The sequence below is a fragment of the Gekko japonicus genome, unplaced genomic scaffold (genome assembly GCF_001447785.1).
Source record: "Gekko japonicus isolate JY-2015 unplaced genomic scaffold, Gekko_japonicus_V1.1 scaffold2993, whole genome shotgun sequence".
Taxonomy (NCBI): domain Eukaryota; kingdom Metazoa; phylum Chordata; class Lepidosauria; order Squamata; family Gekkonidae; genus Gekko; species Gekko japonicus.
In genome coordinates this window covers 159,707-186,907 of record NW_015172103.1, presented here as the reverse complement: position 1 = coordinate 186,907, position 27,201 = coordinate 159,707, and the positions used below count along the sequence as shown (strand labels likewise).

General features: G+C 47.1%; 1 protein-coding gene across 1 annotated transcript in view; it reads right to left on the bottom strand.

Moving 5' to 3' along the window:
* Window positions 1-27,201, bottom strand: part of EIF2AK3 (eukaryotic translation initiation factor 2 alpha kinase 3) — a 72,932-nt gene that overhangs the window by 2,905 nt on the left and 42,826 nt on the right. Inside the window, exons 10-13 of the mRNA XM_015420950.1 lie at window positions 25,558-25,707; window positions 20,131-20,911; window positions 13,340-13,507; window positions 10,010-10,111 (exon numbers count right to left, since the gene is read on the bottom strand). Coding sequence (XP_015276436.1) covers window positions 10,010-10,111; window positions 13,340-13,507; window positions 20,131-20,911; window positions 25,558-25,707 — 1,201 coding nt within the window. The remainder of the gene's footprint in view (window positions 1-10,009; window positions 10,112-13,339; window positions 13,508-20,130; window positions 20,912-25,557; window positions 25,708-27,201) is intronic.

Sequence of the window (27,201 nt, the reverse complement as noted above, 5' to 3'; positions counted from 1 at the left end):
GGCATCTGAAAGACTGCCCCTCTCCTACATGAACACGATCCTGGGCAGAGGCCTCTGGATACCTTCAGTTAATGATGATTAGAGTGAAGACTGGGTTTCAGAAAATATTTTCTTTTTGGGGGGAGCAGAATACAAATATTTAAAACATTAAACATAAACGCATGGAATAACGGGGATGATTGCTTCAGTGCAGAATTGTTAGTCTGCTGAACTGGAAATGGGCCTCTCTGACAGTGAACCACAGGAACTGACAATATTGAGGTGGAATAGAAACAGGCATCCTTGAGATCAGTGGATGAAAACCAAGGTTCTGGTTTCAAGAGGAACAGGATGGAAACCAGGGTCATCATCTGGAACTTCTTGGTCTCAATTCACTGATGCCCTGAGATAAAGAATAGGGCAGAGACATCTTCCTTTCTTTTGTAGAGTGCTTAAACCACAAACCAAGGCCCCTCTAGGAGCAGAGCATGAGTTCTGTTGCATCGTCCATCTCTTGGAGGACTGGGAAGAAGAATAGGGCAGAAACACTGAAAGGAGAAAAGGATTGTGCATCCCAGCCTGATAATCAAGATGCAGTGATTAGATGTTCATAGAATCATAGAGTTGGAAGGGACTATACAGGCCATCTCAATGCAGGATCAGTTTAGAACATCCCTGACAAGTGTTTGTCCATCCACTGCTTAAAGTCTGCCAGTGAGGGGGAGCTCACCACCCCTCCAGGCAGCTCATTCCACTATTTCAGAACTCTTACTGTAAATCCCCCCCCCATGTCCAGTGGTACCTTCCTGCCCTTAAGTTAAACCCATTATTGCGAGTCCTGTCCTCTGCTGCCAACAGGAACAGCTCCCTGCCCTCCTCTAAGTGACACAGCCCTTCAAATCAGAGTAATCATGTCCCCCCTCGATCTCCTCCAGACTAAACATTCCCAAGTCTTTCAGTATTTCCTCTTAGGGCATGATCAAAGTCTACAGCTCGCCTGTCATTGAGAGGGGAGGCTCCTCTCTCCCCCTCTCTTTGAAGTGTCTGGGGCTTGTCACCTTCGGGGTGCCAAACATCCTGGCTTCTCAAATGTCTGTACTCTTGTTTCCTTGCTATGTTAGGCTATGTGCATATGGGGGGAAGGGGGGGGAGCTGATGGTTAGTTCTGGCGAGCAAATGTGAGGGGGGGGGAGATGATTGGGTCCTGATCTTAAGTGCTTTTACTTGAATTCCCTGTATCTGTAGCCTTCGTGCGTTCAGTTCTAACAATAGATGTGTTTAGGATGGTATCTATCATCTCAAAGTTAGCTTTCTACAAACTGGCTGGTGTTGAGAACTGATTTAACCAGGAATCTGACAGTTTGTTAAAACTCAGCTTTTCCTTCCTCAGCCTCCTGCACCACCAACGTGATGAGCAGAGAGGATGGGGAAATCCCTACAACTGCAACGGGCAGCACTGCGCTGGAGCAACGGACCATGGCAGCTCCAGTGATGGCCGCGGAGCCCAAAGGAGCTGAAGGTGGGGCGCAGACCTGAGACTCATGAGCGCCTCTCCCCTCCTGGGCTGAGCCCACCTGGCTGTTGACTCCTGACCTGAGGGCCGAGAGATTCGCGGGTGACAGTGCCTGACAGCGCCATGGGCATTTGTTTCAGGAGGAAGCAGAGTGCATCCGTGCTGTGGAGGACACTGAAGCTGAACATCTCCGTAAGGAGTTCAGGGGTGAGGCTGAAGAGATAAGGCGAGAGATGCAAAACGTAATACTGGACATACCGGGCATCATCATGGAGGCAATCCAGCAAGAGTTCTGGAATCGTAAACGGGCCCCTGATGGAACTGGGAGGGCGCTGCTGGCCCCTCTGCAAGTACCTCTGCTTCTTCCCCCAGCAACTCTGGGTGTTCCTGCTGGTCTGGCCGGGCTGAATGGACCACCTGTGCCCCTGGAAGTTCCGGAGCAGCCCAGCGATACCCTGGAAGCGACATTTGACGGCACTCCAGAGAAGCTAGCATTTTTCCTGTTGCAGGTGCGCAAGTTCTTACGTGATTGGGGCCCCACTTTCGCCACAGGGAGCACCGTGTGGATTTTATTTATTTTATTTATATTTGAATTTATATCCCGCCCTACCCCGAAGGCTCAGGGTTGCGCCTCCAGGACCAGGCGACCGACTGGTTCGTGGGCCTCCACAATGTCCAGAGACCGGAACTCTGAGATGTGAATGCCTTCATGTGGGCCCTCCGACGCCAATACAAAGACCCCATGGAGCTAGAGAGAGCGCACACCTGCTTGAGAGGCCTGCGCCTGGGGGGGGGGCGCTCAGTGTGGGAGTACTCCGATGGATTCAAAACATATGCTGTGAAGCTCCAGGGGTGGCCCGAAGAGGTCCTCATTGAATTTTATCGGGCCGGGCTGAACCATGCAATTCTAGATCGGGCACTGGCCCAGGGCAACCCACTGATGTTGGTGGATTCAGGTGGCCTGTGAGGCAGCAAACCGCTCCAACTTGTTGTGGATGTACGAGCCCCGTGTCCCTGCAAGGACGGCGGCAGAACACCGAGGGGCAAGAACCAAGACAAGAGAAGCCATCAGGGACCAATGGTTGCGTCAGGTCCTATGCCTGAGATGTGGAGTCTCGGGTCATTTCAGAGCAAGCTGTCCCCTTGACAAGAACCCTGGAGATGGGGAGATGAATGAATGCAAGACTTCTGAGAAGAAGCCCAAACTGTAAGGAGCTCGGATGAAACATCCCAAGGCGCTTCAAGCAGGAGAGCGACAAAAACCTGAATGCACCTCCTCTAGCGGGGATAAGGCAGACGAGCTGGTGGGAAAAGGCTGGAACCTGCTGTAAGGGCGCAACCCGGCAGGTCCGAAAGTCCCACGTGCCAAGTTCGGTGAGAGCCTCTCCCCCTTCGTTGTATGTGACTGTGAATGTAATAAATCCTGAACAGGGCACCCAAATACAGGTGAGAGCACTGATAGATTTTGGATACGCACGGGACTTAATCAGCCTGTCGCTAGTCACTGCCTGAACCGTTAGTTTTCACACAGATGGATGGGTCCCCAATGAAAGAGGCATGCAAGTACCAAACTGTGCCCCTGGTAATGGGGATGAAGCCCCATTAGGAACAACGCCCATTCATCACTACCCCTGCCGCCAAATTCTCGATGGTACTGGGCAACCCCTGGTTATGAGATCATGACCCACACGTTCAATGGAGTGGAGGGACCCTGCGCTTCCCCGACCCCCAATGCAAAGTCCAGGGGTGGAATCCCGAGTGGGGGGGAGATGCCAACTCCCGTTGCAGAGTGTGTTTGTTTGGTGCATGGAGAGCTTGAGCTCATCCCCCGAGTATAGAGGAGTGAAGAGGAGGAGGCAGACGAGCTCCCCCCCACCAAAAGTCGGACTGTGCAATAGAAATTTTGCCAGGGCACAAAATGCCCAAAGGAAAGCTGTACTCTATGAGCCCAACTGAAAAGGAGGAACTACGCAGGTTTATTGACAAAAACCTTGCCTGAGGTTTTATCCGACCAGCCTCCTCCCCCTTCCTTTTCTGGAAGAAGAAGGATGGTGGGTTGTGACTGTGCACAGACTATCGGAGTTTAAATGCAGTGTCTATGTCCAATGCCTACCCCCTTTCTCTCATCAAAGACCTTCTGGCGGAAGCTTCCCAGGGGCGCATTTTCACCAAGGTTGACTTGCGAGAGGCGTACTACACAGTGCACATTTGGGAGGGGGATGAACACAAAACGGCTTACAATACACTGTTAGGACAGTTTGAATACCTGGTGATGCCATTTGGGTTGGCGGGAGCTCCTCGGGTTTTTATGAATTTAATTAATGAGGTGTTAAATAAGCATTTATTCCAGGGGGCGCTAGTGTAGTTAGGTGATACCTTGCTTTATTCAAAAGATAAAGACTTGCATGTAAAGTTGGTCCGGGAAGTGCTTCAAACTCTCCAAATGTGAGTTTTGTAGGGATGAACTGAATTTCCTGGGCTATCGGATATTGGGGAAGGGGCTGGGCATGGACCCCTATAAAGTACAGGACATGGGGGGTGGGAGGCTCCTTGCACCCAGCGCCAACTCCAAGCGTTTCTTGGATTCTCCAATTTCTACCGCAAATTCACCCCCAACTTCGCCCAGGTAGTCCTGCCCCTTACTGACTTGTTAAAAACGAAGGGGAAGGGTCCCGACAGTAGGAAGTCTGGTACCAAACTGGACTGGACCCCAGAGTGCCAGCGTGCATTTAAGAACCTCAAGAGGTTGTTTACTTCTGAACCCATTTTAAATCACCCTGATGAAAATAAACCTTTTGTAATCCAAGTAGACGCCTCGGACGTGGCAATGGGAGGGGCTATCCTGCAATGGGGGGGGGAGATGGGACGCTCCACCCACTGGAGTATGTGTCCAAGAAGTTCTCCCCCACGGAGTGTAATTGGGCTATTTGCTTGCTCACCATCTCCTCCTCCCAGCCTTTGTGTTTCCTTTCTGCACCAACTCAGCTCCCCTACTGGCAAGGAGAGGGTTGCAAAGAGAAGTTTTCTCGGGAAGGAAAAGAGGAGGTGAGCTGGGAAAACGGCTGCTCAGATTCCCCTCCCCTCTAGAAAATCTCAGTGCATTTAACCCTTTCCGGCGTCTTCTGGCAAAGCAGCAAAGACCCCACCAATAAAACAGTCTTTGTATGCAGCATGAGGAACGCAGAGGGCACAGCTTTCCTCCTCTTCGCTGCCTCTCTATCTGCAGCTGAATTGATGCTTGCCACAATACATGTGAGTAGGCATACATAAGGAGCAGTGACACCCATGCTACCCCACGGCTCCAAGACCCACCAGGAGGACAGACCTGCCTTCCTCCTGCAGCGAGGGATCTGTGCAGCAGCAACACAGGTGGTTCAAAGAGCAGCCTAGGCTAGATGGTGGCTGAAGAGAGGGCAGCTCACAGAAACTGTCCTCTGGCCAAAGCCTGGCCAGAATGAGGGCTGCCGAGAGGGCAGGGACGGGGCCACCCATTCCTTGGAGCCGACAAGACCAATCTCTGCCTGGTGAAAGAAAAGCTGTGCGAGCTGGCTGGGGGTGAGTGGGCAGGGAGAGAAATCAGTACACTAAGGCAGGCTGGGGAGAACTGCAGGGAAAAGTTTGGGTCCCTCCCATTCTCTCCCTCCCTATCTCTGGCACTGGTTGCTGGGGGAGGCTGTCTCCCCTGGAAAAATCCGGGGGGAGGCTAAGGCCCCTCAGCCCCCCCCAAGATTACGCCTATGGGCAGGGAGGCAGTCATGCCTGGGTTCCCTGCCCGATCTTCTTCAGGTGCCTCCCAGGCATTTAACCCCCCCCCCCCGAGTCTCTCCGCAAAAGCAGAGAGGCTCAGGGGGGAAGGCAGGCATGTCTGCCTCCCTGCCCTCCCCGTCTCCAGCCAGCCTGCCGCGGTGGCTTGACTGGAGACGGGAAGCGCAGGGAGGCATTTATATCTCCCCTCCCTGAGTGTCTCTGCAGGCAGGAGGCGGGGCCTGGGCTTCTTCCTGCCCCTGTACACACACATTATAGTTATATTACTATCTCTCTGGATTATTTTCTCTATTTTGTATTGGATTCCTTTGAATTCAACAGTGGAACCATCTTTGGCTTGTATGTACAATTCTTTAAAAAAATTCTACCCAACTGGGATGAAATTATCAGAAACAGCACCCCCTCACCCAAGCCAAATTTTATGCACTTGCATTTAACAATTAAAATTCTGTTATGCAACAAGCAGGTGTAAACTTTAATGAGGATTTTTTTCAAGTAGGTGGCGGGGTTACCCACATACTAAGATTCAGCTTTAAATAGAGCCCCCCCCCAGCCTTTTTGCATGTGTTTTTTCTTTCTTTTTATTTTTTTTTATTTTCTAAAAACTACAAGAAAATAGGGAAAGGGAATCTATAAACTATGGGAGAAAGTAAAGACAAACCACTAAAAACCCAAGAGATGGTGGTCATACAATAGTTACAATAAAGTAGCTTTAAGTAAAAAAAATGAGTAACTTATTACGTTGAAAGTGATCGTTAAAGTTGCTCGTTAAAGTTGCTCAAGTAATTCAAGTCCAGATATTCTGACTTAGTAAATAACAATATACAAGAACAATTATATAATAAGAATCAAAAGTCAAACTTCAGAGAAAATTAGCATCTCATTTGCCTCTTCTTTCCCTCAATCGATATCCTTGCTTGGGGGCAGCCGCCCCACGTGTAGTGGTTAAGTGCGTGGACTCTAATTTGGGAGAACCGGGTTTGATTCCCCACTCCTCCACTTGCACCTGCTGATGTGACCTTGGGTCAGTCACAAGCTCTGGCACAGCTGTCCTTGAAAAAGAGCAGTTTGTGTCAGAGTTCTCTCAGCCCCACCCACCTCACAGGGTGTCTGTTGTGGGGAGGGGAAGGGAGAGGAGTTTGTAAGCCGCTCTGAGACTCCAAGTGAAGGGCGGGGTATAAATCCAATCTCTTCTTCTTCTTCTTCCAGTAAGTGTTTCATCTTCGCTCTCCTTGTTCCTCTTCTCGTCCTCTTCTCCTGTTGGATCCAATTGTTGCTGCAGAAATTCTCTTGCTTTCATAACAAAGTCAATTTCCCCCCTTTTATCTTTAAATTTGAAGAGTATGCCTTCGGGTAAAATCCATCTGTAGGATATGTTGTTCTCTTGTAGAAACAAAGCCAAGTCTCTGTATTTTTTCATCATTTCCTTTATTTCAAAGGGGATGTCTTTCAAAATTCTTATCTCCTTTGCCATCAATTTTAATATACTGATTTTAGAATCTGATCCCTCATATATCTTCTGGAGAATCTTACCACCACCTCGCCGGGCAGATTATTTTTCTTTATGTATTCTGAATACGACCTATAAATCACATCCATTTCACTTTGAAGAATATCCATTTTAAAATCTGCAACCGATCCCAAAGCATCACTCAAAATCTGTTTAAGATTCTCACCTTTAGTCTCAGGAACTCCATGGAATCTCAGTATCTCCATTTGAAGTGGTAAAAGCTGGGCTTCATCAGAGTTTCTCTACTTTTCCATCTCCTGCATTTACTTTTTGAGCTTTTTGGTGTTGGCATTCACCTATTTGAGATTCTCAGCTGTTTGCTCTGTTTTTTTAAAAGTCTCGTCTAGATGCTGTTGCTGTGCAGCAAAGTTTTGATTAAGTGTCTTCATTTGCTCCAGCAGGGGTCGCAATGCTTCTGTTAGTATCTTAGAGAAGTCTATGGTTGTTTCCGGTCACGTGACCGCACTCGCTGAGCTAGCACTTCCTGGAAGAAGCTTACGTTTTGTTTGCTTATCTTTCTCAGTCTTCTTCTGCGACATCTTTGAGGATGTTTACATTTAACAAATTTTGCCAAAAGTCTCTGAAGTCTGCAACTCGCCTGTAGTTCTGCTGTAAGTTCCTTACTATAGTCCCATTTTGCTTTCAGTTCCACCCCCCCTTTAAAAAGCATGCTTTAAGTCCATTTTTGTTTCCGTAGGGGGGGTGTGTTGTTCCCGCCCCCCCCGCTTGTTTTAAGGGGGACTTTCAGTCATTTCTCTGGTTCTCGTTTCAACTGAACTCACTCTCAATGTTGATCAGGTAGATCCCGCCATCAAAATGTGTAAAATGCTCGACCTCCACTCACTTGTCCCGGTGTGCGTCTCTGAGTTCAGTACTGGAACACAGCGGTGAGACCTTCGGGGCATCGGAATGCCTCAATCCACCGGCAGTGTGCTGGGAGAGGCGATTGTTAGCACCCCATGACTAGGAGCCCTTCACAAAGGCCCCGGGGGGGCACGTACAATTGCACCCCCTCTCATCTGCCAGTTCACGGATCGCGTCCTCGGGAGCTCCTGAGAGACGTGTCCGCCATTAGATTGCAAAAACCGGAAGTCCTGCATGTCTTTTTTCAATACCAGACTGAGCTGGGGATGCATCAGGAAAAGGCATGGCTATTAATGCTTTTATTTGGAACTATAGATACCAAAAATCAGGCCTTTTCTCTCATACAGAGATGATCTGATGCCTTCCTTGTCAGCAACCAACTGGTTTGGTATGTACAGTTTAACTGTTCAGGGGCCTCTGCCTGTGTTTCCTACTTCCTCCTGTCCATTATGGGTGGAGGTTCAAGATCCTGCCTTGTGGAACAGGAACAGCATCAGCAAGACAACGAAGACGGCAACACTCCTCTTCATTATTTGTGCCACTCTTTGGTATGGTTAACAATAACTGTACCAACAAAAAAGGCCTGTTCAATTTGGATTTTGATTAGTTTTCACCTGAATTCAAATCTTATTTGAGTGCAATATATTCTATCCCTCTTGGCCAAGCCATTGAGGCTCTGATGAACAAGTGCCCGAGAGGGGAGGCACAACTCCAACTACAGGACTTGGCTTGGAGCCAACCAGCTTGTCTGTCGGTGCAAAAAGCAAAGAGAGGTCTTCTTTGGTCTCCAAAGGCAGCCCTGCTGGGGATCATGGAACATGCAGTTAGAAGAGCCACGTGGGATGGGGCTGCACTTGGGCAAAACTGAGAACAAAGTCTACCCAGATCCAACAATATGGCTATTATCATTCACTGATCAGTGAGCCTATACTGATGCTGCATCAAGAGCCCAGGAGGACATAAACTGTAGCAGGCTTATACTGAGCCTACTTGGGTTAACAGTGATGGAAGTCAAATCAGTTTCCTCACTCACAATGGGGCAAGAGGCAAGCTCTTCACAGCCACACCCACACTGTCGAACAGCCTGTCAGATGGGGTATGGAAAGCTCCCACACTCATGCAGTTCTTTCAAACAAGGGTGCACAACGGAACTATTGCAACACACTTTTGGCAGAAGGAACTGATGACTATCACTGATTGATAGCTGATGGTGATAAATATTGCAGGAGCTGCAGTTTTCACTTAAGTGTATGTTATTGTATGTGTTTCAACTAAACATTTAACTGTGTATATTTATATTTTGTAGGACAACCAGGGCATTGTGGAAGGATGGAATATAAATATTTCAGACTAGGAAAAAGGCCCGTTGTGGAAATAAATACAACGACCTCTAGAAAGAGGCTCTGGGCAGGTGCCCCGAGCTTGGACACTCAGTGTCAATTTGCTGTGGCGACCTCAACAGGGTATAATGACACTGAGACCACCATTTTCTCCAGAGGAACTGATCTCTGCTACCTAAAGAACAGTTGTAATTTTGAGTGATCTCCAGCTCTCACCTGGAGATTGGCAACGATGGTTCCCCAGAAGGGAATAGTTGGTTTGGAGGGTGGAGTCTATGGCTTTGTACCTGTCCGAGGTCCCACGCCTCCTGAAACCTCACCCTCTCCAGGCTCCATCCCTCACCTCTCCAGGAATTTCTCACCTGGAGTTGGCAACCCTATCTCCTTCCCAGCCAATCATCAACCTACCTTTATTTCCCCCTCACTCTTCAGTTTTCCACCCCCCCACACACCTGCAGCCTCTCCCGTGCTCTGAAGTCCTGACTGCTGCATCACATTGGCTGTCATACGGGGCCCACCTCAGCAGCATATAAGGACACAGAGCCCACCATTTTCTCCAGGGGAACTGATCTCTGCCGTCTGGAAAGCAGTTGTAATTCTGACTGATCTCCAGCCCTCACTGGAGATTGGATACATTTTACCTCAGAGCAGCAAAACTGTTTAGAATGTTAGAGGCAAAAGCCAATCAAGTCGCATATGCAAACGACCTCTGTGTTCCGAGGCAGAGGCCAATGTGGCTGCATATGCAAATAACCTCTGTGTTCTGACTGGCTATGGGGGGGAGAGGAACAGCAAACTGTTTAGAATGCTGGAGGCAGGACTCAGGCAAAGCAGCCAGTGGATAGGGAGACCCTCTGAATGACAGATCAGAGAGCAAACTGATTTTGGAGCGTGTGGAATGTTCTAGAGAAGTGCCACCACCATTCGGCTTTTATTTATAAGGGAGATGAACAGGCACTCTCCACACCACATATTTAACATAGTACCTTGGAAACAAAAAAGGCAGAAAGAATGTCATTCTGGCAATAGCATACCTACCTTGACTCTCTCCATCTGAGTGGTGAACGGGTAAAGGAGTTCAAACAAGATCAAGCCCAAAGAAAATATATCCACTTTGTGTGAGTAAGTTTTTCCATATACCTGGGAAATTCAACAAGAAAGCAATGACCGAATACATTTTCAACAACTGAATCTTCTCACTCTTATTTATATAAAAAAATCATATCTATATAGAAAAAAATGTTTTCTTAAATTCGATTTAATACATTACATGCAAGCTTAGAGTAAGAAACATGAGACCTGCTCAGAAATTAAATCTGATACAAGTCTGAGATACTGTCAGCTAGCTGCCATTGTCATGTTTCCTTTTCATTTTTTTCCCCCCCCCCCCCCCCGTTCCTTGTTTACTTGAGTTATGTTTTGTAGTCAGCGGAACTCGCCAAAGTCGTGCAGCTGGTAGTAGGAGGGAAGCTTCGCCTAGAGTGTTTTGGGTATCTAGCCTGTGAACCGAACCTGTGTTGATATTATAGAACTGTTACGTTCCCATGCAATGGGCGCGAATTGTATGTTCTATTCCCGCCAGCGGGAATTGGGGTCATTGGTCCTGACCCGGTTCAAATGTCTATATTATGCCTTCCCTGGTCACCTGTAGTTATTCCTAACAATGTCCTGTTCTGGTTATACCAACGCTTTGAAATAAACCTTGCTTTGTTCTTAAACGTGGAGTTATTTTGAATGCTTGGGATCCAACAGATACTCTATTACTAGGAATGTCTAGAAAGGAACATTTCTGTGTCTTGCTTGGAACATTATATGTACCTTACTCCATCAAAGCACAAGTGAGTATGCCAAGCTATGCATGATAAAACGAAAGTGTGGTAAGCCCCCTTTTCACTAGGTGAATTAGACATACCACCCCCCCTCCGCACCCTTGAATCAGATTCAAAATGAGGGACGGAAAATTTTCACTAGCAGAATGTATTAATACTAATAATCGCACCTGGTGAATGTATGTTTCTTTCATAAACAGGAGATTTACCATCAAATTACATCGTACACTGGGCAACTAGATTCTGATTTAAAAATAATAATAAAACACGGCAGGAAATCACTCTTGGCTGGGATTTTTATTATTTTTCACCTATACATTTTTGTAGGAATTTATGTAATCACAATCTCATTCGCCTGAAGTATAAAGCATGGCACAATCATTTAGCAAACTTGTTAGCTATTTCAGATGGCTTAGGAAAATATTAGTTTTATAGCACAGTGCTAAACCTTGAGCCAGAAGGATAACTAGGCCCTGCAATGTATCTGAGACTTACATCAATGTATCTGAGACATGCTGGCATATCTGGAGATACGCAGGTGGGCAGCCCCCCACCAGCAGGGGAGAGGCACCACTCAAGCACAACTGCTATGAGGGCACAGAGGCAGGAGGCCTAAAGTTGTGCCATGGGGAAGTGGACTTTGCTGGCACCCTAAGCATGTCCAGCCTCAGGTCTGCCCAGCACAGATGTAATATTAAGCCAGCAAAAAACATGGTGTCCCAGTGTAGCTTAAGGATGCTGACTAAGCATGCAGTCAATCACAGGCCCCCTCTCCCTAACACTACCTAAACTCCAGCCAGGATACCTGCATCTCAGATGACAGTGCAGGCAGTGCAAGGCTCCATCAGGCACGCTTAGAGCACAGAATCTAACCTTGCACTTTGGTGGTGGGAAATGCACAGTGAGGGCATTAAGCAACCTGATGCACTTAGCACTAATATTCAAGGCTAAGGGAAAGTGTCGTGTTCTTAATACTTCCTCCTCATCTCTGGACCCTGCACCTGCAAAGAGGAAGGCGAGAGCAATGCCCTCTGGCACCTGCTCTTTTTTTTAAAGCATTCCCTGTGGTCAGGGCAGCCTTGGCTCATTCAGAGCCCCATGGAAGAGCGCATGGCCCTCCGGAGTGTGAGTTACAGAGGTGGCTGCACCTCTCCGTCTTTGGCCACCTGGAAGGCCTGTGCAGCCTGAGATGGGAGAAGATGCTGCCAGTGTTCAAATTAGCTAATTTCCACTGAGAAGAATTCTTAAACTTAATCCAATACCAACCAGCATCTTGGAAGCATATTCCTTACAATGCCTGCATGTGTTTTTTGTGGCACAGGAGAAAATGAGTCTCTTAAACACAATCTTTATGTGTCTCATTGAGACAGCTGTTTGAAATAAATTTCTTGCCAAGTGCTAATGGGCAAGTAACCATATTTATTTGGAGCATTTTAAACTTTCCCTTCTTTAAAACCCAGCTCATGGCTGGTGATAAATTAAAAAAAGAAAACCACAAGAACAAGCAGATCTAGCCATGACCTCAAACACAGTCAGCCTTCCTGAATAACTCTCTCTTAGACACCTTGCCACGTGTCAGAAATGCAGAAATGTTCTTAACGAAGTCTATATATCATAAAATAAGAGTGGACACGGAGGAAGCACTAGATCTAGCAGAGACCAAACCAACCACCCAACAGGAAGGAAGGAAGGAAGGAAGGAAGGGTCAATCCATCAGTGTTGGTCAGGGAAGCTGAGCTGCCACTTGGATGGATGCTAGGATAGGCAATGAAAGGCAACAGGCAGCACACCTTCAACGGGAAACAAACTGGCAACAAATTTAATTTTCAAAACAGGCATAATAGGTGCTGAGCAGTCAGCCCCAGCTAATAAGTATCCTGCTGCATTTTACACTAGTTACCCTCTGAGGTCAGCCGTTTACGTAGAGTGTGTTACTTACTGTTTCATTTACTGGGTCCAAGAAGGGGATCCAGAACTAGAAGACATTTTTGCTTCCCTCTCAAATTGTTTCTAATGTACAGTGTTAGGTCTAAAATCATCCTCAAACTCTGAACTAAACTGAACAAGGACAAACTTGCCCTATAACTACTCAAAACGACAGTGAAACTAGTTTTTAACAGTTTAACCTAACCTGTTTCATTTGTATTATTAACATAATTCATTAATTTGTAACATAAGCAGTTCAAAGGCATGGTTAACTCCCCCCACCCCCCCTCCCCGTGACTGTCCCTGGGAGGCCTGTCTCTATTGCTCCTCTGGGGAAAAGGCACAAGCGTTGAGTGGTGGGGAAAGTGCCGTCAAGGCATCGCTCGCAGCAAACCCGTAGCGTCTTCAAGGCAAGAGGCCTGCACAGGTGGTTGGCCAATGCCTCTGCCTCCCCATCACGACACCCGTATTTATTCTACTTATTTAATGTCCCCCACAAGCGGGCTCAGGGTGGGTCACAACAACAACATGATGAGACAGTAAAACAATCAAGCATGAGTGGGATGTGTGAGAACCAGGGAGTCTGAGAGGAAGACGGAGTCACGGAACTTACCTGTTCCGGGCTCATGTAGAGCTTGGTCCCAACTTGCCCTGTATGACGGGCATAAGCTGACAGCGGTTTCACAACAGATTCTTCCTCCTCATCTTGATCTGTTGCAGTTACTAGACCAAAATCCCCGACTTTTACTATGTCATCCATTGTGAAAAATATATTGGAAGGCTGGAAGAATACGAAGAGGATTATTTAGCATCATCCAGGCTCATTAAAGATCATAAAGGCTGTCACCAGTTCAATTATTTAGAACAATTCAGTCATTCGGTCTCTTACATCCCCCTCTCCCTGAGAGGACCCAGAACACTAGTAATTTGGCAATATGCTGTGTGGCATTTGCAAGTTTTTTCACACAGTCTTGTCGCTCCGCCGTGACCTCCCAGCCAGTGATGATACAGTATGTGAACTGGAGGCTGTGTCAGACTCCTCACAGCATCATAATGAAGTACACGCTTGTAGAAAAGGTTTTACTTTATTTTGAAGCTAAGGTGCATAACAGGATCACTGTTCAGAATGAGAGGGAATCAGACAGCAAAGCATATTATAGATCATTCAAACCACCGAGGCCCAATTGCGGGGTTTCCCGCTTGCGCCTTTGGGCTTGAGAATAAACGTTCCTAGGCAGACTCTGTCATCTATTTCTCACGGCGTTTCATGAGAGCTTCCTTGCACTAACAAGCACTTGCAACCACCTGTGGCCTTGGGAGATATGAGAGTTTCGGCAGGCTAAACAGTCATGCGCATCCACAGTCCTACGGCTGAAAGCGAAAGCAGGCAAACGAATGCAGTAATACAAAGCAAAACACTGGCAGCTCGCTGACAGGCTCCTTGGCCATCCTTTGAATTTAGTTTTGACACCTTCAAGCAGCTCTCCTGAGCTGAGCCAATGACGAAAGGATGTTGAGTGCTGTTAGGCCAACCACCTGCCTCTTAGACCCATGTCCCTCCCTCATTGCTGGTGAAAGCCAGTGGTGGGAGGCTACGAGGTTCCCTGAAGGATATTATCAATCTGTCCCTGGGCTTGGGGATCTTTCCAGTGGGCCTGAAGGAGGTGGTGGTTGTCCCACTCTTAAAAAGACCAACTTTAGATCCTACGGATCTGGTCTGTCAATGCCCCAGTTTCAAATCTTTTGTTTCTAGGTAATTGAGAGAGCAGCAACAGAACAGCTCCAGCAATTCCTGGATGACTCATCGGTGTTGGATCCATTCCAATCTGGCTTCCACCCTGGCCACAGGATGGAGACGGTGTTGGTCGCCCTCACAGACGATTGGTGGGTTGGCACTGCTGATACCTCACGATCTTAGTGGCGTTCAACACAGTCAACCACGATCTACTGACTCACTGCTTTGTCCATGTTGGAGTTTGTGGAGTGGCCTTGCAATAGCTTACCTCCTTCCTCCATGGTCAGGGACAGAGGGTGGCACTGGGTGGGGAAGTGTCCCTGCTGATAGGAGAGGCTCCTCAGGGAGCACTCTTCTCCCCATTGTTTAATATCTATATGCACCCCCTTGCCCAGCTGGTGTGGAGTTTCGGACTGGGGTGCCATCAGTACACTGTTAACACCCAGCTGTTTCTGCTGATGGGTGGCTGGCCGGCCACATGAATTTAGCCAAAGGTTTGGCGGCCATGGCGGGATGGTTAAAGAGGAGTCGGCAGAAGCTGAATCCAGGTAAGATGGCGGTTCTGTGGCTGGGTGGGGGTGGGCCATGGTTGGGCTGCCAACTCCCAGATCTTGACAGAGTACCCCTTTCACCAGCACCAATGGTCAGGAGCCTTGGCGTGAGTCTGGATGCCACCTTGTCAATAGAGGCCCAGGCCGCAAAGGTTGCCAGGCTGGCATCTCTCCAACTGCGCCAGGTTTGGCAACTGGCTCTGTCCTGCTTTGACCTAGCCATGGTAATCCATGCAACAGTCACATCCAGGATAGATTACTGTAACTCACTCTATGTAGGCCTTCCCTTGAGGCTGACCTGGAAGCTCTAACTGGTCCACAATTTTATTATTTATGTATTTATCTCGATTTCAATGCAGCTGTGTGGGTCCTTACGGGGGCCCCTCAGATGGGACACATCCGACCTGTGCTGCATGAGGTGCACTGATTTCCAGTGGAGCTCCAGATCAAGTTCAAGCTGTTGGTTCTGACCTTTAAGGCCCTTAGTGGTCAGAGACCCACATGCCTTCAGGACTGCCTCTCTCCGTGTGCCCCCAATAGAGTGTTATGCTGGGTAGCAAACATCTCCAGGTGGCCCCCAGCCCGAGAGAGACCCAGCTGTCCTCAACTAGGGCCAGAGCTTTCTGGGCCTCGGACCCCACCAGTTGGAACTCTCTGCCAGAGAACATCCGTGCCCTGCAGGATCTGTTACCTTCCTGCAGGGCTTGTAAGGCAGGGATGTTCCACCAGACATTGGGCTGAGGACAGCAAGTAGTCTGTGGCGCTCTCGGGTCTCCTGCTCCCCCCCTCACTTGCCCCACCTGAGGAGGCTCTATGGGAGGCTGCAGTTTTCTGTTGAAATTCCTCACCACCTTGGAATAGCCTGCTTTATTTATTGACTCTGCACTGAATTTTATTACTGGTTTTAACTTAACCCAGATTATTTATTGTCTCATTCTGTTGTAATCTGTCCTGATCCCTGCTTGTCAGAAGGGAGGCCTAAAAGTCCAAACAATAAATAAATGAATAACAGCAACCACGAGGGCTCTGCATAAAAGGTGACAGGATAAAAAATGTCAAAGAATATAAGCAAGTCCTGTCACACTTGAGAGAGTGTGTGTGTCCCCCCCCCCACCACCAACGTGGGGATAAGGCAGCAGATCAAGTCACAGGGAGCTGGACGGAGGAGGGTGACCCCTCTGTCCTCTTACACACAGTGTGGCCGCATGGTAGGAAGGGAAGGGAAAACGTGTTCTCTCCTCCTCCCGATGTACAGGGCTTGTTCCATAACTGCAACTCCCGCTCAGCCTCATGGGGACAAACACAGATTGGCCTAAGAGAGTGAATTTTATTTTTTTTGTAGAAAAACATGTTTAATTTATGGGATATTCCTGTCTGGAAGGTTGTTGGTTCCCACCTCCCTATATGCTTTTTAGGTCTCAAATTGGCCTGAAGAGAGTTAAAAAAGCTTTTATGACTATGATGAGGCCAAGCAACCTCTTCATCCTTCATGGGTTAACATGAATATTTCGCAAGTGTTCATGATCTCACTGTTCCTGCAGCTACCAGTTGCTCAGTTGTGCTCAGGTGGGAGGGGGGAATTAGGAGCAGTTCCCAACATCCTCTGGAAAGTGCCACCTAAGAAGAATGCTGATTAGATCCAAGAGACCACCTGATGCCAGAGGGTAAAAAGATATGAGGGTACAGGACAGAGGAAGCCAAGCTAACATTATGCTAACGCCATGCTGGTATGCTTAAATATGTTATGATTCATTGCCACGGACTGCAATATATAGAACGATTCTATGCTACATAAATTTTATGCTGCAAGGAAGCTAGATGGCAATCTAATGCCAAGGTACACAGTGTATTAGAAAGAAAAGTTCGCGTCTTTATTTTCTTACTATTAAACTATAGAGACTGTGCTGCATAGTCACTGTTTTAATAAGTTAATACACCCTTATATATATTTTTACAAGGTCTGGCTTTCTTGTGTGCATCCAACCTCGAGGACCCCCAGGTTCAGGAGGTGTTCAGGGATTCCAAGCCAGGGAGCAAAGAGCAATAACCCAGGGTTCCTGACAATGAATTACTGCAGCAATGAACTTTCAGAGATCAATTATGATAAACCTAAACTTAGCATTTACAAAATTTAAAAAGTTATCAATCAAAGGTGGATATTTGGCATACACTCGATGCAAGTGGTCAATGAATTTAGATATTTGGGGATTGTCATCAGGTCAGATTCATCTTGGTCTAAACAGATCCAGTACATTAAACACAAAACTGACCTATCAATGTAAGCATTTAAGAAATTATTTTATATCAATTTCCTTGCACTGTTAATTCTAGTATCTCCAGATCAGGGGTGTCAAACATAAGGCCCGGGGGCTGGAACCGGACCGTCCAGGGCTGTTATGTGGCCCACGAGCAAGTGGTGCCAGGGAGGGAACAGGCGGCTGCTTGGGGGGTGGGGGTGGGGGGGTAGGCGGGAGCATTCGTACCTCTCCACTTGGCCTACAGCTCCAGGGATGCTGTCCCGGATGGCCTCAGGGATCAGCATTTTCACGTGGAGGGGGAACAGATGATCCTCTGTTGGGGCACGGGAGCATCTGACCAGCACTGCATTGCTGGCTCTCTAGTAGTCCACCTGTGGGGCCCTGCAGTGAGGACACTCAATTGACTAAAAGTGCCCATGCAGCAAAAAAGACATCTCACATAGGACTAGAGAAGCTTGTTTGGCAAATCTTTTAACCTCAGCAGCCTTGTTCACTTGGATTAGATAAAAAAATTCCTGTTCTGTGAGTAAATTAATCTTCTCAAATATTTTTGTGGGGTTTCTGAAACTAAAAGAGTTCAGGATACTAGCATGGCTAAAACCAAAGATCTCTTATTTTGAACAAGCATTCTTTTTCAAAATCTCATCTGGGTATTCCACTTGATTAAAGAGTCCTTTTGAGAACCTACTGAAAGACCATTAGAGCTAAAAGGATCTGAAATATCACTAAGTAAAGGATTAAATCTATTGAAAATAGCTATTGGTGAGAGGTTTTTTTTTTAAAAAAACCATCCATTTCACACTGCTTATAGCAGGCACACGTTATTCAAGGACATGACTCTTTTCTTCCCCATGTTAATACAATAACTGTTTGCTTTGATAGCTCAGCTTAATGACCAAAGTAATCCCATATTTTTTGTTACTTATTAACCACAGGTTATGTAAACAGAAAATAATTAAGAATTAACTACTGTCCCCAAATATTAAAGATATAATATATAAAATAAAATATTATTATTACTAAAATAACAAACCAAATCTTATTTATTTTTTAAAAGATTATTAAATTCGATAACAGTAAAAAACAAGGTTGCACTTACCTGTAACTGTTGTTCATCGAGTGGTCTTCTGTGCAGGCACACATGGGAAGCTTTCTAATAGACTAGGAGCGCCCTTCCTCCCTCTGGCACTTTCCCGCCAAAATGCTCACATGACCAGGAGGAGGGGCACTACTTCCTCAGCTCTCCCCATGCCGCCGTCGGAGACCCCTAGAAAACTAAAGTTCCAGAGAGTTCACAGTGGGGCAGGAGGGAGGGATGTGTGCCTATACAGAAGACTACTCGATGCACAGCAGTTACAGGTAAGTGCAACCTTGTTTTCATTGTCGTGGCTTCTGTGCAGTCCCACATGGGAAGATTAGCAAGATCACTGAGTGAAGGAGGTGGGTGTGAAGCTCTCAGAAGGAGACCACCAAGGACTGCTTTATTAACAGTTGTTTAGCAGCATGAATTGATCTTCACCCAGAACTCTCCTATACCAGAGCAGTAAGCTCTGTGCAAGTGCCCCCACCAACATACATGTGGGAATGGGGTAAAGAAAAAAAGAGCCATCATACACAGAGTGGTAATGAAAGGCTGTGCACTCAAACACAGTATGATATCTTAATACTGACTTCAGTGGCAAGGATAGCGTCAACCGACCCACAAGGATGGGTTGTGTGAGGAGGCTGACCATGCATTACGTGAGGAGTGAGAGACAACCGTTGGTAGGGGATTCCAGCAGGACATCACCTTTTGAAATTTCATGTATGGAGAGGGTATAAGTTAAAACCCTATCATAAATGAAGCACCATGTAAGTGTCAAAAATAAAACAAGGGGTTATACCCCTATTTTGTAGCATGCTTAGTAATCCAACAAGGCAAAAATCAGAGAGGTTTTTTTTTTCCAATTCAGTTGCCAAGAACATTCAACAGCACAAGAAACAGGGTCTCCTCCCCACTTAGAGGTGCAAGGTCTGGTACTCCAAGAGTGGTGTTTGCCACTCAGAGAAGTGGGAGGCTACTGCTACAATGCAGGAAAGGAGATGATCAACATATTAATCTGTCAGCAGAAGTGAGAATAAACTGATCTACACGATGGTAACGAAGGCAGTGAAAAGAGGTGTGATGTGGCTAAATAAAGGATGGACAGAATGTGCCACAAGGAAAAAAAACTTGTGTAGTCTGCAGAGTGGGAAGCCTCGGTTGTGCCGCAGAAGCGCTACGCTTCCCAGATGTGCCGGTGAGATCGCGCCCGGAAACTCTGCCTGTCTTCCGTCTCTCTTGCATGGCTAATGTTCCGTGTGACCGCAGCCAAAAAAATAGCAGTAGCAGAGGATCATTAGTGCCCAAGCTTACCAAGGATCAACCGCTTCCCAGCCTACAAACAAGCTTTAAACCACAAACGACAAACCATAAAGCTAAACAAAAAGAAGAACCAATTACAACCTTGTAAACCCCATTAAAAACTAAGAGCTAAAATAAGATAAAAGAACTCTTCCCAGCACACAGCTTAACATACATGCAATGCTGCCCAACCCCTGGGACACAGTTGTCACTATGGATTCTAGACACACACACACACACACACACACACACACACACTAATCCCCATGGGGCAAAATCAATATATATGATGTTTAACATCTTCTACTTGGAAGCATCCTGATCCTTCAGAATGTGATACTTGTTCAAGAACTCAGAGCAAGAAATACAACTGAAAACTCTCAACACTTCCAAGTATGCACTCTCGCACAATGACAGTTTATACCAGACAGCTAAAAGATCACTGGTATAGTGTACAGTGTAGATTTAAATACAAACCTTGAGGTCTCGGTGCATTAATCCTTTACTGTGTAGAAACTGAACAGCTTCTGCTATCTGCAAAAAGATCAACAGGCACTCTACCCTTTCCCGCTCCTCTATTGTACCTCTTCTGTTCATCCAGTCCTTAAGGTTTTCCTTTCTACAGAGTTGCATCTGGATATAAAGGTACACTTTTGGAGAGGTAGGTCTGACATTTTGTGTAGAGTTTTTAGAGATGTCCAGGTTGTTTAAAGATGCTGGTCTTTGTACCGAAACAGACTGAGGACTTTCTGATGACAACTTGCTATAATCAGATCCCTTTCTGCTTATTAGTTTGTCCTCACAGAAACGATAAGCAAGTGAATAATCAGTTTTGTCACCTTCGTTATTGGAAGTATTATCGCAACCAGAATCCTCAAAGACAATTGATGAAGACGTTCTTTCCTTCACCCTTACTGTTGGTATGACTGGAGGGCAAAGTTCAAAAGAGTGTCCAGGATCATTTTCATCAATGGTATCATCTTCTATATCACAGTCAGAGAGGAAGCTGTCTTGGATATTTGTTATGAGATCTGCTGAATGGCTCAATTCTGTATTATCAATGGCAGTGAACTCTAAGGGGAGAAAATGGTTCCCTGAGGAATCCAACTGGTCACCAGGCATCCCAACAGAAAGCAAAGTCTTCTTTTCCAGAGATGCAGTAATAACTTCTATGTGTTCCTTGGAAGACAATGGATCCGTTCTGATCTTAAACGATGGCACTTCCATTGGACTAGGAGAACTGAGTGGCCAGCCAGCGCTTCAAAAGAGAAAGATAGAACATACTTTATTAGGCTCCATCTTTATATATGTTTTTCACAATTTGTCTTTCAAAGTATATACATTCCTTTTGTACTATTTTAATGGGTTTCCTGGGAGACTGTACTCCTAGCAAAATAGCTAATCCCAAATTCCTTGCCTGACACCAAAGGGAACAGAGGTATGCAGGGCAGCACACATTTTTTTTTCAGTTTCCAGGACAAGAATGAAAAAAACCCAATTATGTACAGCCACAAATCCAATAAAATCTACATCGTTTTCTCTATGCAAAAGTGAATTTAAGCTCCCCTGTATTAATTCTGAACACTGAAGAGGAAGCACAGCAAAACACCTTTCAGAAAATGCTTGTGTTAGAATTCGGTGAATTCTCAATTGCATGTCACTTAAGAATTCTCAATTGCATGTCACTTAACTGGCGCTTAGGGCGCCAAACTGGACCCGGCCCCCCTCCGGGCCCTCCCCGCCACTGGGACCACCACTGCCTGCCGTCCACACTGTCTCACTAGCCCGGGCCTAGAGGCCGGCCTTGCAGCGCCTCCCAAAGACCTCCAAGAGCTGGAGCCACGACCGGCGACTGCGCAGGCCTGCTTCTGTTTCCCAGGAGTGGCGGTGGGAGAACCAGCAGTGGTGGCGGCAGGTGGCGGCCTGGGGAGGACCTGCAGCTGCTGGCATGCGGGAGGCCCACCTCCTTCCCAGGCCGCCCTCTGTGCCCCCCCCCCGAGGAGCAATACGGGCAGCAGCAGCAGCGAGCCCCCTGGTGGTGTTTGAGCCGCCCCCTTTCTGAAGCCGGGTGGCCAAGAGGACCTGTGGAGCTGGGAGATGGGCGCAGGAGGGCCCCCGAAGAACTCTCCAGTGCTGGGGCTGCGCCCCTCCCCCCGCTCAGGCTGCAACCTCCTTGGCTGCACTCCCCCCTGCTGCCGGGCGGGGCCGCTTTCCCTCAGGGGGGGAGCTGGGTCCCCTCTCTGCAACACTCACGGTGGAGCTGGGAAGGGTCTCCCGCTGCTGCTTTTTAGTTTTGAAAAGGGGGGAGGGAAACCACAGTCTCCCCTCAGCAGCCAAGCCGCCCCCGGGACCTCTCCGCTCTTTTACCTGCTTCATTCTTTTTGAACCAAGAAGAAAAAGGCCCCGCCAGCCTCTTCAGGCCAGCCCACCGGGGGGGGGGCGCGGGAGGTGGGTTCTCTCTGCCTGGCAGGACAAGAGAGGCGCGGTGGGGTGGGGGAGGATGGATCCGCTGCTTTTGCGCGCCTGCTTTCAAATGGTGATCCCGGGGATGAAACTTTGGCTGGTGACAGTGAGTTGCTGCTGGGCGGAGTGCCTGCCTGTTATGCCTTTGGCCGAGGAACCCCGCCGGCCTCCGGTGCCCCCACCCTGCGCAGCCCCTGCAGCAGCGCCCTCCCCTCCGGGTGAGTTGGGGTTGACGAGGGGCCTCTGCTCCGCGCCCGGGGCTCAGCTCAGCCGCCTGTGGGAAGGTACTCGGGCAGGCAGCCGGCCCCTTGGCGTTGTCTTCCATCCTGCGTAAGGCGGAGATCTGCAGGGCCGCTGGGGGGGGAGGAGTTTCCAGCCTCTGGGCGCTGGCCTGTAGGAAGCGCCGGGTAGGCCGGGAGAGGTACTTTGTAAGCTATTGCCATTACAGTTGTCTTCTTTGTCTCCAGGCCCTGCCTGGAGGTTGGCAATGATGTAATTGGGCACGCCCGGGGGGGGCTTAGAAGGTAGTCCCACCTAGGACACCAAAAAACCTTGGGCCGGCCCTGACCATCCCCCAAAAGCTGACCATTACAGGAAAGATATGCATGCAAACATGTGGAAAAAGAGGGGCATCCACTGGTCGAGTCATGTTTGTAATGGTTTCTTCTTCAAACATTCACTGAAACTCTGCAGTTGCTATGCTATAGAGATTAAGGGACCATTTTTTCCTGCAAACCGTGTCGTTACGCTGTAAAACACCCTTAATAGCACTCATTCTTATAGGTACAATAATATTTTACCCTACGTATCTGGAAACATCTTCTAGTCTAGTGGCATTCACAACACTGGCTTTCTGCTTGTGCCAAGCACAATTCAAAATGTTCCAGAGCAAAGCCAGCATGCAGACTTAGAGGGTCTAACTACACTTTCATATTCAGGGCTTCAATACAACAAGATGGCAACAAGCACTGGCAGATTGCATGACTGTGCAGGTGACCACTTGAAGAAGACGTTACAACAAAGCAATTCCTGCTTCATCTTCTCTGTGCAGCATACTATGGGCACCACATTAGCCAGTTGTGTCCCAGTATAATCCCTGGGAGAGGCATGCCCCTGCTGAAAGCTGTGGACGTAACCACTGCCCTGGCCAAGTGAGTTTTAGATCTTAGTAAAAAGCTGTTTATCTGTCCTTAGACACACAATTTAATGAGTCCAGGGGTTTTGTGTGTGTCAGCAAAAGTGAAACCAATACCTTAAGGAGTTTAGGCTCTGACAGGAAGAGAGTTTTACGGATACCATGGACTGCCAGAAAGACAAGTAAGTGGGTTCTAAATCAAACCAAACCTGAACTCTCCCTAAAAGCTGAAATGACTGGACTGAGCTATTATATGAAGGTGGCAAGAAAAGAGAAAGGCCCAGAATGAGATGGATTGACTCAATGAAGGAAGCCACAGAGGGGGGCCCTCAGTCTGCCAGACCTGAGCAAGGCTGTTAAGGACACCCTGGACTGTTCTGGAGGTCACACACACACACACACACACACACACACATTCACTAACACATAACAATGAGTAACTTAGCTTTGAATTAGATTAGGAGGGCGCGTATAGAGGCAAAACCAGAAACATTCCACTGTATTTCTACGTAACCAAGTATTTTGATTCCCTTCCTACTTTCCCCCTTAAGCTTTCTTGTAGTCTTTTACCCTCTCAATAACCACTTCATTTGTTTCAGTCAAAGTTATGCCATTCTTGTCTACCTTACTAGTCCAGCGATTGCTGACTGAAACTATAAAAGGGCTTCATTTTCACCCCTCTCCGTGGCTGATCGCTGCTGGCTGAGCACAGGATCTAGGGGTGGGGTGTGTCGTCCTGCGCTATTAGCCATCATAGTGATGCAATGAAGAGAAAAACTGAATGTCTGTTCACTGAACCCTAACCCTAACGGAGGGGGGGAAAAGAGATCAGCAGTCCTGCTGTAAGGTGAAAAGGAATGAGATAGTGTGGTTAGGGGGTAGTGTGGCCAAGACAAAAAACAAGGAGAGGAGTAAAGTTGTTGAATTTCTTCCTCTGAGACTGCTCTGGTAAGCACTAGTTTTCCTACCCAGAAAGCTGGCAGGAATCCTATATATTCATGAATACTCCTAAAGGGTTAAACGAACAGAGCTCTGAATCCTAGCAAGGAAGGAAAAACACATATAGTAGAAAAAAAAGGCCAGAGTAATAAATCCTCATTCCAGGTTCCCATTTGACCCCCCCCCAGTAGAAGCATCATGCAGAACAGGCACCCCACTGCAATTAAATGGTTGCCCCAGGGTGGTGGGAGCAATCACAGAACGGCTGCCTTGGGGGCTGTCTCCAAGCTCAAGATGTTGTGAGGTTCAATGAAATGCTGGGAGGTGGTTCTAACACAATCATCCGCCTATCATGGTCAGCTGTTTCTGAATGGTTGCTTCCTGCATACTGTCAGCAAGCTGCCAAATTCTGTATTTCTGGTACAATATGTTCTATGCACTCTGCACATGTTTTGTTCCTGTAGTTTGTAACTTGTGTAGTTCCTTCCTGCTTCAAGTATTGTTTACTATTCCTCGCTTAGCAACCTAGACGCATGCCCAGACGTGGAGCTTGTTAGTGACTCATGCAACACTCAAGGCCAAGCAGGTGGTTGATAAGGATGGCGGCAGCTTTTTGTTTTAATTAGCAGAGCCTGAGAAAAGCTTAGTTGTGATAACGGGAGCATTCAGCTCCCAGTAAGTTGGCGCTCTAATTTCCCAAGCGGGAATTATACTCATTGGCTTAGCAGCATTTTGAAATCCGTTTATATTACTTGCTATGGTCATTTCATGTTATTCTAAACAGAAACCTCGCTAGTGACCCATTACTTATTTATTTATTATTATTTTTATTTATTTTTGGGATTTATATCCCGCCCTACCTGTACAGCCCAGGGCAGACCCTTTCCTATGAGAAGTGACTACGTTGTTTTAATGGGATCCTGACACATACACAAAGGTGATGCCTCCTCTGCTCTTCTGAAGATGCAGTGAGGTAGAGGAAACATGGGATGAGCTCTTGCTTTGATTAGAAGCTTTGGGGGAAAGGGGAAAGTGGGCACCAAGAGACACATCAATGGGACCCACAGCACCTAAAGGGGCCAATGTGGGGGAAATGGTATCAGTGAGTAACAACAGCATGGCTAAAGATTATGTGGATAGCCACCGCTGTTGCTATGTGAACTTTCTTCTACTGTTATGCTTGTTCATTTGACATTGCTTCTAGAAAACAAAATTCCAGCAAGTTAACGCAGTATAAATTCTGGTATAGTTGCAGTCATCTTTTAATAGACTATATGATTTCCTGGTCAGATATTCTGAAATGGAACCCTATACCTCCAGAACCTTTTAAGTAAGCATAGACCTTTCCCATGAACTGATAGGTATACCTTTCATCTTTTAGCCACACTTCATCCATCTGTTCCTGCCAACTCTCCGGCGGTGCTTCTAGCCAAGCATTGAAATACCGAACAATACCAGGGTGTTCGAGTTTTGCTAATGCTTTGACTTCACGCATCACTTTTTCACGAGCCAACTCTCTAGAATTTGAAAAAAAGAACAAAGAAAAAGTCACAGACTTCATTTGGGGACAAAATGAGACTATGACTACCTGACATGGTATTTCAGTGTATAAAAGAGAAAGAACTGCCCTACATACTATTGTACTAGCGATTTTTAAAGACAACCATACAGTCTCCCACAAGATGATCTACAAAGGGGGTGAAATGGGGGCATTTCGGCAGTCTCTTCTCCCCACAAGCAATGGCAATGGCATGTATACTGGAGATCTGATTTTCATATGCATACATCATAAACAGACCTATCTTTTCAGGTTGGCATTGGGCAGTTATTTTCATAAGGTGTATATTATTTTGAAGACAAGTGGGGGGTTGGTATTTTTTGTTTAAAAAGGCCTGTTCCTGCAGGTCATCCCCCCCCCACCCAAATTCACTCTTTTGACATATAACTAACAATGAATGAATGAGGGGGGCATTCAGTATTAACATTGTGTATTTCTGGGGCAGTAACAGATTTAAGATTAAGGGCTTTCTTTCAGATTTTATTTATTTTTATTAGTAAATATACATAAAACACTACAATTGTGAGAAAGATGAACTGAGATACAACATTCTAAGAGAGGATGTACAGTAAACACTACGCTTACGTTGTTGTAAATTAGAAAATACCTTGTGAGCCCAAGATGCATGGGTCAGATAGGAGAGTAGGTAAGGAAAAATTGTCAAACATTATTTATTTATTTTATTTATTTAGGTATTTTTACCCCGCCCTCCCCGCAAGAGGGCTCAGGGCGCCTTACAGAGGGCGACAGCCCATACATATAAAATCCATAAAACAATAAAAACATAGCAGCAATCATATATAACAATAAATAAATAAGTGCTTCACAACACGATGGTCTTTGGTGATGGCCGTTGGGGTACCACTCTCCAGTGGATGTTAATGTTACACGGGGAAGCTGTATTTCCCAGGATAGTCCAGGTCCTGCTGGAATTACCACTGTTGGTGGTAGTGGTAATAGCGGCGGCCCCTACGTAAAAGCCTGGTGGAAGAGCTCCATCTTGCAGGCCCTGCGGATCTGCATAAGGTCCCGCATAAGGTCCCGCAGGGCCCTGATCTCTTCCGGGAGCTCATTCCACCAGGTAGGAGCCGCCACTGAAAAGGACCTGGTCCTGGTTAACGCGAGTTTTACCTCCCAGGGACCCGGCACTACCAAACGGTTCTGGGTCCCCGACCGAAGTGCTCTTGGGGGTATATACGGGGAAAGGCGGTCCCTCAGGTAAGTCGGACCCTGGCCATATAGGGCTTTAAAGGTAAGTACCAGCACTTTGAAGCGGATTCAGTACGGTATTGGCAGCCAGTGCAGCGCCTTCAGTCCAGGTCGGATGTGCTCCCATTTAGGGAGGCCCATCATCAACCTGGCCGCCGCATTCTGCACTAGCTGCAGCTTCCGGATCAGCGACAAAGGCAGCCCCATGTAGAGAGCGTTACAGTAGTCCAGCCTTGAGGTGACC